Here is a 14,806-nt window from a genome sequence, read left to right as displayed (position 1 = left end):
TGTATGCTGGTGCAGGTATGGGTATGTACTTGTGTGGGAGATGCCAGAGAATGTCTTGAATGTCATTCCTCAAGAATTGTCCACTAGAAGTTTTTAATTCTGTTACAATATCCCAGACAAGTTGAAATACTATATGATGAGCATTCTGGAAAGGTGATGCCAATGGCTTTGTGGAACCACTGTTCTGACTCATGTGGCAATGTGGCTTGGGGATGAGAACTCAGGGCCCTGTATTGCCTCCATGCCTAGAACTTAACTCCACAGGGAGGCTTGAAAGCAATCAACTAGAGCACAAGCTAGCAAGGGTGGCTAAGGCAGCTCACTTGTCGGGGATACAAGACTGAGGACATCTTGCCAGAAGAGAATACCACCAACCCACATATAAAATGGAAGGTGCCGAAGGAGAAAATAAAGAACGGATAAGGAGCAAATATAATTTAGTAAAAATTCTGAGCATGTAAGGCTGGTATTGAAAGATCTGATTTAGGAGCAATTTATGCCAATTGGCAACAGCATAGAGTTGCCAGAAATGTTACTGAATTAATTCTAAATTGGTATATGAATATCGAGCTGGCTTGAGGCCATTGGAGAAAAATGATCATGATCGTCTTTAATCAAGTCCAAGTTGCTGCTTCCTTCCCCTTCACATTTTAAATCTGACTTTAGAATCAGAATCTCTACAAAGGAATAAACTTCTGGTCAGGGAAGATTCACGGTCACTTCATTCTAGGGAAAATTGAAAGCCTGCAAGTTGATTTGGACCCACAGAACCTATTGGAATAGCTTGGGAGTGGCTTGATGCGAGCGAGGTAGAGCCCTCCTGCTGTCCAGATATTCAAGGGCTAAGATACTACACACAGGAAGTGATGAGCATTCACACACTCCCACATCTGCTGCAGGTAATGGCCTATGAATAAGGTCACCAAATATCCTCCAGTTTAAATGAACCACTGAGTCCTTCCAAGAATCCTTCCAAGTGACTAACATGCTCATCAGCACACGCCTTGGAAATTGACTTGATGGATGCTTATCCACTTATCCACAGCTTCATCTGCAGATGCTGAGAGCATTTCTGAACCTAGCAGACTTTGTAGAAGGAAGGCGTTTGTGACATTTTCTTCTACATTATCAACAGAGAGGAGAGGGGGAAAGTCTTTTTTTTTTTTTTTTTTTTTACCTCTTGGCCCATTTCCATGCTGCAAAGTTTTGTTGATTGAGCTTTGGCATCAACCATAACATTAAACATGGTGCATATTGACTGTGGGACTCGAAAATCTGTTGATCGACTGGTTTTTTGCAGCTTAACTTCAAATGCAATCCTGGTTCTATTAAAACAAAGTAGGGAAAGACCAATTCAGCATTCAGATGGCGAAACAAGAGTAGACATGTTCTGAGAGGTTAGTGAAAAAGAAAATTGAAGGCTGTAATCAGTTTCAATCCACAATGACTTCACACAAGTTCTTCTTCAAATGACATCCCCAGCTAAGGAGGGCTTATTTATGTGGATGGCCCTGCACGCCCATCCTTTCTCAGCAGTGCAGAGAACACCTGTAGCTTGGTATATTTCTATCTATAGATTACATGGTATGGAGAACCCTAATTGCAGGAGAATAAATGAATTAAAAAAGCTCGATTATAGCATTATAACATATGCAGCTTCTCTCACATTGGCAAGTGCCTACCTCGAATTCCTTCCCTGAAAAACAAAACACAAGAAGGCAGGTTTCTCAGCCCCAAACCTCAGCGTGGAGGGAGATCTTAAATGACCCTTATTGTTTTTTCTTTTGGTTTTGAAAGAGACTGAAAATCTCTTTTTGCATTCCAACTATTTTAATATTGTTTGAAAACTAAAAAGTAGATTGTGCTTGCTAAAGAATCATTAGAAGAAAATATATCAAACCATTGAAATTGGCTTCACTTTGGAAGAGGGATGAGATTAAAAGTTACTGTCTTTGAGGAACTCACAGAATGGCTTTTTGGTTTGCTTTGTTTTGTTTTATTTTCATTACCAGTGTTACCTTTTCCAATAAGTAGATATTCTTTTTTTATAATTAAAATGTAATAATGTCCTTGGCATGCAACTGTATTATAGAAACTTCATATATATTATATACAACTCAGGAATTGCCTACATCTATTGTAACTTTTTTTTGTAACATAATGTTGACATGGGTCAACTTATGACACCAGAAACCTGCTAAGCCCTCACAGGAAAAGCTAGCCCAGTGTAGGCAGTTCTCAGCACGGGTGTGAGATCTCGTCCTTGGCACTGCTCTTGCAGAGGGGGACCAGCTCTATTGAAAAAGGTCCCAGAGAAGTGGGTCACATCCTCACATATCCTTTGAGAAAGCACCTGGTCAGTAAAGTGGCTTCATTAAAGTCCCTTTCATCTAATGTGTCTATTGCTGCTCTACATTGTCCATTGTCACCTTCCAGAGCTCATGCAGCCACCAGGATGGCGTTGCCTTAAGAGGAATTGGTAGCACTTTTCTATTGGTGCATAGGAGGACCACACAGCTAGTTAGCTCGGGAAAGGATGCCAGCTTGCTAACACACCCTGGGTGCATGCAGGGAAGCCAAGTATAATTTCTAAGGTTGGAAGCCCAGTTCCTAAGGAAAAAAAAAACACCCCCAAAACACCCCTATAGATTATATGATCATGTTAAAGATAAATGTATCTTGGCTTCTAAAGACTCAGTGCACTGAAGTAGCTTTCTAATCATGATGATCATTTTAAGCTCTGCTGAAAATATATCATTTTCTAGCTCTGTGAAAAGGAGGCCTGCTGGGTACTGAGTTGGACTGGGCCCTGGGCTGATCTTCTGAGGCTTATGCGCTAGTTCCGGCCCAATCTGAGAAATGGAAATGCTAACTTGTTCCTTTCCAATGAAGCAAGTGTCTTCCCTTTTCACATTTCTTTTCACAGAACTGTTCCTAGCCTGTGGAGTGCAGGCCTGTGAAAAGAGGAAGGCAGAGGCAGAAAATGAATATGACTTAGAGGGCTCTAGGGGTCCCCAAACCCAGGAATGGAGACCCAATTGACTCCTTGAGGGCAGAGCAAGATTGCCTTGCTTTGCACCTATTACAGACCTGATATAGACCAGAGACACTGTCACTGTCAGGGAAGTGTACAAACTGTCTCAGATGCTTAGTCCTGAGGAGTACCATATTATAAGCACTGCATACCTAAGGCCATGACCCACTGTGCCTGGTATATGGTTCTAGGACAAAGGTTATTTTGTCTGTCCCGAAGAAGTAATCAACAGCTCTAGGCTCTTCTAATATATATTATATGCCTTAAAATGTCTAAGGGCCTCTCTATGCCCTACCCTCTGTAGCTGGAGTTGGGATATTTCCACCGTGTTTGTGCTTAGTTTTAGAGCCTTGACTGAAAGGAACATCAGAAAATTCTAGAGGTCAGGGCTGCCCATACATGTACAGTGAGTGATTCAAGTCCCGACAATAAGAGGCTTCTTAGTTACTGTGTTCTGGGAGGATAAGGAGTGTCCAGGGATTCAGGTCCATTCCCTGCCTCTGAGTGACTCATCTTCTTTCTATGACTGAACATAATAATGATTATAATGTGGTGAGGGGTCAACCACATTTACCGTTCTCATATGTTCTCTTTATGTCTTCTAAGTGTCTCTCATTTTACCCCCTGTCCAGTAGACTGGATTACGTGAAGGATGTAAATACATTATCTACATCGGTGGGGACACAGATCAAGAGAGGCCAGGTCCTAATTCTGCTTCACTCTCGCTCCTCTGGAGACAGAGGAAAAGACAGACGGATGGCCTTAAAGAGTTACCCTGTAAAGAGATTTTGGTCATTGGACAACCACTGCTTTCCCTAAAATTATTATAGACTGTTATGAGATTACAGAATTCAAAACTGGAAACTTTTTGACTATTTAGTTGAAAACCAAGCCTGTCTTTGGTTCTACAACTGGGCAGAAAAGAACAAAATCCACTGTCTGGATTTCTCAGACTTAAAATTTCCAGAAATACAAACACCTGTCCAGTGTCTCCAAAGCTCATGGCTCTTTCCCTAGTTCACTATGAGTCCCAGTTACTTACCTTCAACAGTGCTGTTCATCTGCCTTTTTGAGGTGTCAGTTTTGATGCAGGGTAGCAAGGCTGGACTCAGAACACTGCTAGGCAGGCCCAGCTGCTATCACTTACAACTCATTCACCAACTAAAGTATAGAACATCTGGAGGCATGGGAAGCCATGATTGCTTGTGGCTTCTTTCTTCCTCCCTCCTTTTCTTCCTTCCTTCTTTCCTTCCTTCCTTCCTTCCTTCCTTCCTTCCTTCCTTCCTTCCTTCCTTCCTTCCTTCCTTCCTTCCCTCTTTCTTTCCTTCCTTCATTTTATTTTTTTTCCCTTTCTTTTTTTTGAAAAAGGAAAACTAATAGGACACTTATAAACTAGAAAAGAAACTTGGATGTGTGTTTGGGGATAGGGAAGGTGGTAATGATATCAAACACAGAAGTGAATCACACTGGTTTGACATGTGGATATAGATACCCCATGAGGGGAAGAAAGGCTCTTTCCTTCTCCATTGTATTTCAAGGACTCAGCACTGGACCGGGTCTCTGAGAGCAGGTCAGAGCATCTTGCTGGATAGATGAAGACCATCCTTACTCTCTTCTCACCACCTTCTTAGAACAAGCCACTTGAGAACTCTAAGCACAGCGATGATCCACTTCCTACCCCAACACTGTAAGCTCTAGTGGCAAAAGGGGGAGGCCTGGGGGAAGCCAAAGGACATGTTTGTGTCTCATGCCTTCATGCTGACTCTGGTTAGAATGTGGGCAAGAAAACTAACAATTGCCACACACTCGGCCCTCCACTCATATGGACAGAATAATTGAGGATTAGTTTTTGTTGGGAATTCAATGACCTAGATCCCACACACAATGGTTCTAAAATTAAACATTTTCCCCTCTTCCTAATTGTTCATTCTCCATGCCTATGTATTTATAAATATTTATCATGTAGCTATTTTGTGAGAGACAGTGTTAGATGTTAGGGATCTAGAGGTGAGCAAGAATGGATATGAGTTTTTTCCTTGTGGAACCAGTAACAGGGCAAATTGGTGGCCAAATAGTTTTGTGTCTGGTATGGATAAAGAACTGGTTAGCAGAAATTCAAGGTGGGCAGCTAACCATTCCTGCTGACCTTTAAAGATCATTGTTGTTGATATTTTGAGACAGGGTCTCACTATGTAGCCCTGACTGGTCTTGAACTTACAGCAACCCCTGCCTCTGCCTCTTTAGTGCTTGGGTTACAAGCATGCATCAGCATGCCTGTCTGTATTGGAGCTGACTTGGATAAGCAATCACCTCTGAAACGTTCCATATCACAGCCCATTGACAGGGCCCTCTGGTCTTTGCAGAGTCAGTGGACAATGGAAGGAGGGCTGGATCTCTCCACTCCCTGGTTCTTACCGCTTGACGCAGGACTCAATCATGTCACTTGCCATGAGTTTCAGCCGCTGTTCTAAGTGTTTTCCAAACTCTTCCTCAGGCCAGTGTAGGTCACGGATGAAAGTCTGCAGGGCATCAAGTTTCCAGAACAAATCTTCTGATGTACCTGATCCATTACTGGCAGGATAAGAAATTAGAAATCTAGAGTCATTCAGTGGTCTTGGGCTTGAGAGAAACTAACACAGACAGCTGGGGGCTGGAAGGCTTTAGGCAAACAGTGGCTTCCACATACGAAACAACGCAAGTTGGCGGTGGAGGGGGGCAGTCTCCACTGGCAGACTTTGAGTTTTACCATACAGGACTCAGTTCGCTTTGCTCAGCCAATTGCTCCAGACCAGCGAGATGTCTGAAGAGGTTGTTGTCTCCTTATAAGTAGGAGGATAGCGTATGGTAAAAATCAGCCTTCTTTTAATAACCACATTAGCATATGTGATGATTCAGACGAAGGCTATGAACCAGGGGGAGAAGTAAGTCTCCATGGATAATAACTACATGACAACATGCAGTTATTAAGATCCAGGGCTTCATGCATTTCCCCAGTTCTCCTCCGGAGTGGAGGCCTCTTGGAAATGGCACAAGACTTTGGTTTCAAAAGGACAGTGCTAACAAAGTGGTGAGCGAGGACCTGATTTCTCTCTTGAAGAGCTGGAAAAGGCTGAGGAGACTTCAGATAGAGACAGGGACACTTGGATCCCTTGAATCCCAAAGTCCTGTCCAGTGGCTAACATTCCAATTTTCATAGACCAGCCCGTTACATAGGCCCAGGATGAGGGGAGTTGGGACAGACAAGGTGAGTGGACAGGGGAATCTCTGCGAAACTTCAGGGCTCAAAACCTGAGCTCTTTTCCCATTGTGCCATATTGCCCAGTCCTCTACAGATCCAGGGAAATGGGACTTGATTCCTTTTTGTATGACGACATCCAAGAGACGTTTACCTGGAACATCCATGGAAGGCCTGTGCATGGAAAACGTTCCACCTCTTCCTCTCTTGCCCTTCTCTGGCTGGCTTTCTCTTTTGTAATCACCCCATTTGGAACTCTGAGGGGTGGCCAGCCCCCTATCCCCCTCCTCGCATACCACTAATGCTAACACAGTAATTTATAAAATGTCCAACACACCATGCATTACCACTTGTTCTGACATCGTCTATAGAAACAGATGAGAGTGGGTGTTTCTATTGTGACAGATGCCAGCTGCATTGAGTTAATGCTCCAGAGAGAAATACAGCTAGGGCGTAGATGCAACCACAGCTACTGCGGGGTGGGGGGCAAACCCCCAACATGCCGGGGAGCCAGAGCCTGCGGCCTGCACCGACAGGGCAGCGCTTTTAGAGCAGACCAGTCTGAGGTCAGTACGCAGACGTATCTGACACGAGGGAGCAGGTAACATGGAGACACGTCCTTAAAATGAAAGGCGGCAAAGGAAGAACTGGAATCATGAAAAGATATTGAATCAGGCATTTCCTGGTGGGTGACTGAGGATCCACGCCTTCTTTTCAGATGCTGCGGCGAGCTTCATTTAAACGTGGGGATGCATTTCTCTCCATGAAAGTTCAGTCTCCCCTACCCTACCCCGTGCGTGGGAAGCAAGAAACCCCAACTTTGTCTAGTCTAAGCCCCGTTTTGGAACTGCATGGTTTATGTTTTAAATCATTAAGTACATATGAATGCAATAATTGGTATTTATTACAACAACATTTTGACACCCATCTGGTTTCAGAGTTTCAAAAAATTCTTGTAGCATTTTTCTCTTTGAAGAGCTTATTATTAAGTTTTGACATGAGGAAAAGAATATTTTCTTTTTATTTTTAAGATAAACTGTTAATGTTAAGGCAATAGCACAAAGATTATTTTGATTGCTGAGCAGTTACCAAAATGTGTTCCCACCCATGCCTTAATTAATGGAATGGAGACTATTATCTGCTTCATTACAATGTCTTGATTCATATCTTTTCAAAAACAGTATCACAGAACATGCATGGGACAAGCTAAGAGAAGCTCTCAGCTTTTTTGCTTTAATTTTAAACATACACTATCTAATCTAATAAACAGACACTATCTAATTGAACTTGTAATAATGTCATCTTAGCATGAATATGATGTATTTTTGTTAGGAAAAATTTTTCTCAACTATGAAAAATTTGGAGGGTTGAATTTGTCTCTAGTAGAGAATCAGACACATTGGCCTCATGATTTCACAGTGGGCTTGTGAGTGACTGTCCTTTTTAAAACAGTAGGTAGCTTTGGGGGCACCAGGTTGAGAAGTCATTTTAATGTCCTGTTCTCTCCCTGGGTTAACTGTGAATCTGAAAGTGCCGAGGGCCACCTTGATGGATGGGAGTCCAAGATTTAAAAACATCACAGCAGTTTCAGATCATTTTTTATTCCTTTGATAATAACACTTCCCTTTGAAAATGTGCCAATTTATTCTTCCAAGGAAAAGCTTATCTGGCCTATAATTAGCTGTGGTCAAAACGAAGGATCAAAGGAAGGTGGGGAACTGGTAAACCTTATTTCACTTATTAAATCACCCACATGGTTCTCATTTCATTTCCTTGAGGTAGAACTGAGGGGTGCTGGATCTTCTTTTTGCTAAGGAAAATGGAGAGAGGATTGATTGCCTAAGTGGGAAGAAATGTCCACTCAATCCCCATGTCCTTCAAACTGCTCACTTTGAAGAAGTGGCATCAGTTCCAGGCAGAAACACCTCCTCCCACATCCCTGATACTCATGTGAAGGAAGCAAAGAATGACTCTGTACTGAGAACGCAGAAACACTACTGCCAAAACTGAACCGTGTGTGTCTTGAATCTCGCATTCTCAACTTCAGAAACCTCCTTGCTACCTAGACCTCAAAATTTTGTACTATACTTTGAGTTTGGGAAGTTTCTACACATGCAATTTACCTAGTCTGGCAGGTCCATTCATAAATTTTCAGCGAGCTCTGAACATACCATTATGATATCCTGATATTTCCTGGCACCAGAAATATGCTTTATGGCTTAATCAGCTTTGTGAAAATGTTTTATTATGAAATAAAACTCAAAACCTAGTTCCTAGGTAGGCAGGTTTCTTTCATAGACTTGGATCAGATTAGAGATGGCTGGTCAGCTCATCCAATAATTTTCATAGAATATTTGGGGATGAATAATTACTAAAGTAATGGTCCCTGCACTGAAAATGGGGATAGAAATCCTCTAGCAAAATAATTCAGGAAATAAAACATAGTCCTCAAGTGTTCAGTGGGCGTTAGACACATCTTTAGTGCATATATATAGCAAATGTCTTACAAAGACGATGAATGCCAGAAATAAACAATATTGTCTCTGCATGATCAGCAAAATATGTCTAATTACCCATCTCCATCTCTGTTATATAGGATGTATAGAAATAAGCAATACATATCCATGCCAAGATCACTTAAATTTAAATGAGATCTAATGTGAACTGAATACACACTCAGCATCATATATAGCAGCCATCCATGACGGTGCCGAAAAAGTAGGCATTTGTGGGATGCCTAGAGGGATGTTAACTGGTAGGTTAACTGGAACTTTGGGTAGGTTCACATTGGGTAGGTTCACATTGGGTAGGTTACTGGTTAAACTCCTGTGGAAGAAACAGACAGAAAGAAAAATACCATCACAGTGACAATGCAGATGTGGCAGAAGCACACAACAGCTGTAAATAAACTGGCTCAGTCACAGAAGACAATGGTGAAGACGTGAGCAACACACTTTGGGAAGCAGGTTACAGACGAGAAGCTGGGATGTGACTCAGTATCCAGAGAGCAACGATAAAGTTAATGGGCAACTTAAAAGTGCGGACACTGATGGAGCCCCTGTGTACAGTGATCACATGACTGAAAAGTCTCTGAGAGAACGCTTCTCTTTTCAAGCCCACTGTCAAAGAGTCTAGAACTTGTCATATAATAAGAACTTGATATTTGTGGGATTCTGGCCATGGCTGGAACTGGGGTGCCATGAGGCAATTGAACTAATAGAATGGTGAGGGAGGGGAGAGGGCAAAGGGTACAATGTTATTGACTAGGTTCTGGTGTTCAGTCTATAGTGTGGTAGAGTGAATAGAACTGATAATTCATTGTATGTCCCAGAGGAGATGAATGCACTCATCAGAAAGGAATGACCACAATGTAAGGTAATAGGTACACTCACTGCTCTACACAAAACATACATGAATACACACATCATACTGCACCTCTTAAATGTGTGCAAGCAGTAGCTGTCAATCCAAAATATTTTTATACATTATATACATGTATGAAATTTTCAAAGAATAAAGACATTTTAGTAAAACAAAACTGCCAAAATACTTCTTAAGAATAGAAACAGTGGAGCATTTTAACTCTGTCCACTTTCACTTATAACTTACGGTCAATAGAAGAATTTTTAAGTCAGATACCAAATGGGAAGAGAAGACTCACTGATCGGAATGTACATAAGCAGTGATATACAGAAATTGAATGCCTTCCAACTGCTACTTCTAGAGACAGGGATTTGTGCAAGGGGTGTCAGAATGGATGGCAAAGATGAAGAAATCATACACAGAGGAAGATTATCTCTGGGGAATTTTGTGGAACTCTCAAAGAAAATGAACCCCTTTTCTCTCAAACTCTGACTTATTAAAATGGAGATATGCTTCCACACAGAAACGGACACACAGGGAAGAAAAGAACCCCAGATTCAGGTCTTATGTAGAACTCTCAAACCAAAAAATAGATTTAAGATATCATTTGATATTATGGTAGCTGCCCCTGGAAATTGAGACAGCCAGGAATAATGCCTGATAACAGCTGTTAGGAAGGCTGAGCATGCTATGATGCTGCTGTTGTTTTTTTTAAATACATATATGTGTATGGGTGTACATACATGCAATTGTATCTGTGTGTATGAGAAAGAAAGAAAAGAAAGAACACAGACACAGACACAGCCAGACAGCCAGCCAGACAGACAGACAGACACACACACACTGCATACTTGTGTGGAGGCCAGTGGGCTACCTTGGGTGTCATCCTCAAGAATGTTGTCTACCTCCTCTGAAACAAGCTCTCCTATTGGCTTGGTGGTCATCAACTAGGTCAGACTAGTTAGCCTGCAAGTCCCATGGACCCACCTGTCTTCATTTTACCAGTTCTGGGGTTTTAAGTATGTGCTCCATGGTACCCAGTGTCTTATGTGGGTTCCAGGAATTGAACTAAGGCTCTATGCTTGTGAAGCAACCAATTCACCTTCAGCCCCTCTCCTCAGCAGAGATTTGACTTCTAGATATAAATGGGCATTCCATGGGTGCATGTGAAAATTGATTGAGCTGTGTATTTTTCTACAAAAATAGTTTAACGTTAGTCACAACAAATAAAATAGCAGTGTTACCTTTTATCAGCTTTTTGATTTTGAATGAAGTTTGAAGTTTAATTGACTAATATAATGGAAGGGAGATGGGTGGTTTTATGAAGAGGGGGAGGGAGGAAAGGAGAGAAAATGTTCAGAGATTCAAGTAAAATCAACTACATTTCTTTGGAGGGTCTGTGTCATGTACTGCTCCAAACACTGGCACTGAACATCTTGCAGAGGCATTTGAAGGGTGTTCCATCCAGCCAAAGTCACTGGCATGATAGAGCCCAGCCTAGCTCCGCATCTGAAAGGAGCCTTCCTGTTTAAGTGGAATTGACAGTACTTTGGCAGAGGACTTGAGGTTCTCTTTTTGGATCTTGTGGGGAAGGAGGAAGTTTCGCCAAAGCAGCTCTGGGTGAGCTGTTTGCCTAGCAGGACTCCTGGAGGCCAGACTGCCTCTGGGCTCACTCTTGGGAAAAGCCACAGCAAAGGAGCTGGACCTGGTGAAGAGCTTGGATGCCTGTCACCCTCCAGAAATAAGTCATTCAAACATTCTCAATGGCAAGCCAGCCCTGGGTTAAAAACTGCCAACCTGGCGTCCTCTTCTTTCAGGGAGATAGGTGTTTCACAGATCCATCACTGCCTGTGGAGCCAGGGAGCCTTTGCGGGGCTGCTCAGGAGAAAGTGAACTAGATATTACTATTAGGTAGAAGAAAAAAAATGGAACTTTCCCTTCCATGTGTCTCTGTTTAACTGGGGAATTTATTTTGAATTCAGTCCCTAGTGGTTCTCAGCCTTAAACACTGCCACGAAACAAATCCGCTGGCGATTTCCACTGAGACATGTGTAAGCCTATATAAGCAAATGTGATCATTAAACGATACACACACTGAATAATGATCAAGGAATTAGGAGATCTTAGAGATGGCAGCCTGGAAAGTTAAAATGTCAGTTCTGAGCAAATTATAAGTAGCTAGAAATGAATAACATACAAATGTCTACAAAAGCAACTTAATTTAAACAGATTAGTGGCTGGTAGGTACACAAATCGGAAGAGAGCTTTGTTTTGCATACAAAATAAAAAAATACTCATATTAATCAAAACATATTGTTTTTGTAAAATACAGCATTTTGGCTGTGAACTTGGGCTTAAATAGACACATTTCCTTCATGGCACATGTTGTTAATTGATTTAGTTCTAAAATGATAAAATATGACATTTCTGCTTTTATCAGAAAATAAAGCATATCCCTAATGTTACTAATATTTCATCTGGGATACTAAAGGAGTAACAATCAGAGGCAACTTCTGAGCATAATATTTTAATATCACACATTTAGAATTTTGCATAGAACTCAGTTGTGATGTCAAGGCTCGGGGAATCATCGATAGCTGTAATGAATCATTATTTTTAAAGAGGACCCTCCAGTGACTACCAAACAACCAGCCAGTCATATTTCTCTGTAAGAACGTTAAGTGTGTGTCTCTGGGTAGGACAAGAAGCGAGAATTGCAATCCTAGTAACTGATAACACATTAAAAAAAAAAATAGCCTCTCACTCATTTAAGGACCTTGCTGAAAAGGGTTGCTTTCACTTAGCGCCTATCTCTTGAGCCTGAGATTACAAAATTCTCATTTGTTCTCTCTCATGTTCATCCATGTTGGAGATGCGTGTGCACCTCATTTCTACTGATGGCAGTGAATGTAGGTGGGGCCCTTTTCTTAGAACTGTTTCTAGTCAAGACTGTTTCCATGCGGAAGGGATATGGTTACATCATCTCTCAAATATTTCTGCTTTAAGCTTATGGATGGGGGTAGATTTTAGATACAGAACATGTTCTACTTTTATAAGCCATTTGTTGCATGAATATATGAAATACATCTGTCTTTTCTTGGTGCTCTGTACACTGAAGCTTCTCTCTGTGTTTGTCCTTAGGTCTAACCCTACTCAGGGCAATGGGGTACCCTTTGATAACTTCCTAGAGTCCCAAGTAATGTTTTGTAACCTGTTATTCATTATTACTCAGCCCCAACTTCCTTCTCTTTGGAAATTTAATGCCACAAATGTACTATTTATCTATCTATGCACTGTATGTAGACCTACATTTTGTATATGAGAACAGTAAGACAATTTACCACAGCTTTGGGACTATCAAGCCCCATTGAGAACATATCATCTACAGAATAATTCCAAACTTCCTGGGATTTGAAAGCCTCTCAAACACCTGCGAGGCTTGCCCCATCCTTGATAGCCCATGCTGGCCCGCACCAAATTCTTAGTGTCGCTTTGGTCCACTCTGCTCCCCTGCACATTTCCACTGATGTTCATGGTCCTCCTGATGAACCCTGCTTCTTTTGAAATGCTACTCTTCCAGTTATTTCTTCCAGACTTCTGAATGGAAACTCATCCTCTTGTAAGCTATATTCTCACACTCTTTATGTGGTTTGTACACACATACTTTGGTTACTTAAAGCCATTCTTGTATATATATATATATCGCTAGACCCTACTAGCTATAAATTCCCAATCTGGAGACTGCACCTCTTCGTCATCTCCATCCCACAGTTCTGCTTCTCTGTTGTGTCCTTACAATCCCCAGCCAGTAGATGTTCCCAGCATTGTGCTGATAGTGCTGAGCCCGGCTGTGTGCCAGGGCCCCCTTGCTCTGTTCTAGATGCAGGGGAGGGAGAGAAGAGAATGTGTAGTTGTGTGTGGACATGCACAATAATATTACCAAGAATCCTAGCAAGGGACATTTTTGGGTTATCAAAAGCCTTGTTTCATACAGGAGGACACCAAGTCTTGGGAAAGTCAACTGAGGAAGGATCTTAATTCAGAGACATTGATGGCTCACGGTATTCTGCTTAGTGCCTGGCTCAGGACGTCTTTTAAAATTTTTATTATGATTGTTAATGTGTTTTAACATGTGCCAGGGAATAACTTTGTGGAGTTGGTCCTCTTTCTCCACTTTCCATGGGACCTGGCCACCCGACTTGCTGGGCGGTCAAGGAGCATGCCTTGCCCTCAGAGCCATGTCACCGGCCCTGGAGTCAGGAGTTCCGGATTCAGTAATGCTTGTCTATTTTGATAGCTGGCCGCACACCAGCTCCTCAAGTGTCTCTTGGATACTGTCTGTTACCATTACATCTTTATCAGTTTGGGAAAGGGTATTAGTTAAAAGGTATTTTATTCATTTGCACATCTCAGGCCCAGAGGAGGAACATGTATTGTAAGTGCCTGGAAACCAAGATTTATCGTCCCTTTCAAGAAGCAGTACCTGCTTTTACTTTCCGGAGTCTCCCTAACATGCCACAGGAGATCATGAAACCAAGGATTCAGTGCTCTCAGAAGAGTTCAAGCACACACTGAAGAGAATTTCTCTGTTTTCTCCACCCTAGAAGGCCTCTAGGGCATATTAAGTGCAACAAGCCACCAATGAATAGCTGGGTGAGATGCTCCTACCTATGTGCGGGGACTCAACTCCACATTCGGGGTTACCAGGAGACCTGCAAACTATCCGCCCAAACAGATGCTCAGGAGAGGGTTATTGCTTGGGGTTCTATTGAACACTGGGCTGTCCTGAGAGGTAGCCTTTGGCTACAGTCGGAAGCTGTGCAGTGGGATTCCCCATCAGCGCACAGAGAATAATGGGACAAGGCTATAAGATACAGGCCCTCTCTTCTCATAGAGATGGACTTAGCTATTTACCTATTCTACCAAATGATCTCTGTTATATTAAGTCCAAATAATTGTAGTTTTATTTTTCCTTACAGGGAAATAGTTTGATAAAAAGAAATATGAAAGATGTATACTAACTTTTGCATATTTTCTTTTTATCTCTTTTATTCATTGTGTGTGTGCATGCACATGCATCCCTGCATGTATGTATGTGTGTACACGTGTGTGTGTGTGTGTGTGTGTGTATGTGTGTGTGTGTGTGTGTGTGTGTGTGTGTTTGTGTGTGGCAG

At 42.0% G+C, this 14,806-nt stretch overlaps 1 protein-coding gene across 12 annotated transcripts in view; it reads right to left on the bottom strand.

The window, feature by feature from the left end:
• Positions 1-14,806, bottom strand: part of Cadps (calcium dependent secretion activator) — a 440,161-nt gene that overhangs the window by 78,176 nt on the left and 347,179 nt on the right. For 6 of the 12 annotated variants that reach the window (XM_076544497.1, XM_076544498.1, XM_076544499.1 and 3 more), the window contains 3 exons: positions 8,946-9,095; positions 5,450-5,605; positions 1,178-1,325 (listed from right to left, as the gene is read on the bottom strand). In XM_076544497.1, the coding sequence (XP_076400612.1) occupies positions 1,178-1,325; positions 5,450-5,605; positions 8,946-9,095 (454 nt within the window). The remainder of the gene's footprint in view (positions 1-1,177; positions 1,326-5,449; positions 5,606-8,945; positions 9,096-14,806) is intronic. The other 6 variants (XM_076544508.1, XM_076544503.1, XM_076544504.1 and 3 more) reach the window with 1 other exon arrangement.

This window comes from Peromyscus maniculatus, chromosome 9 (genome assembly GCF_049852395.1).
Source record: "Peromyscus maniculatus bairdii isolate BWxNUB_F1_BW_parent chromosome 9, HU_Pman_BW_mat_3.1, whole genome shotgun sequence".
Taxonomy (NCBI): Eukaryota; Metazoa; Chordata; class Mammalia; order Rodentia; family Cricetidae; genus Peromyscus; species Peromyscus maniculatus.
Note: the sequence above shows the minus strand (reverse complement) of the source record. Positions and strands in the feature narration are given on the sequence as shown.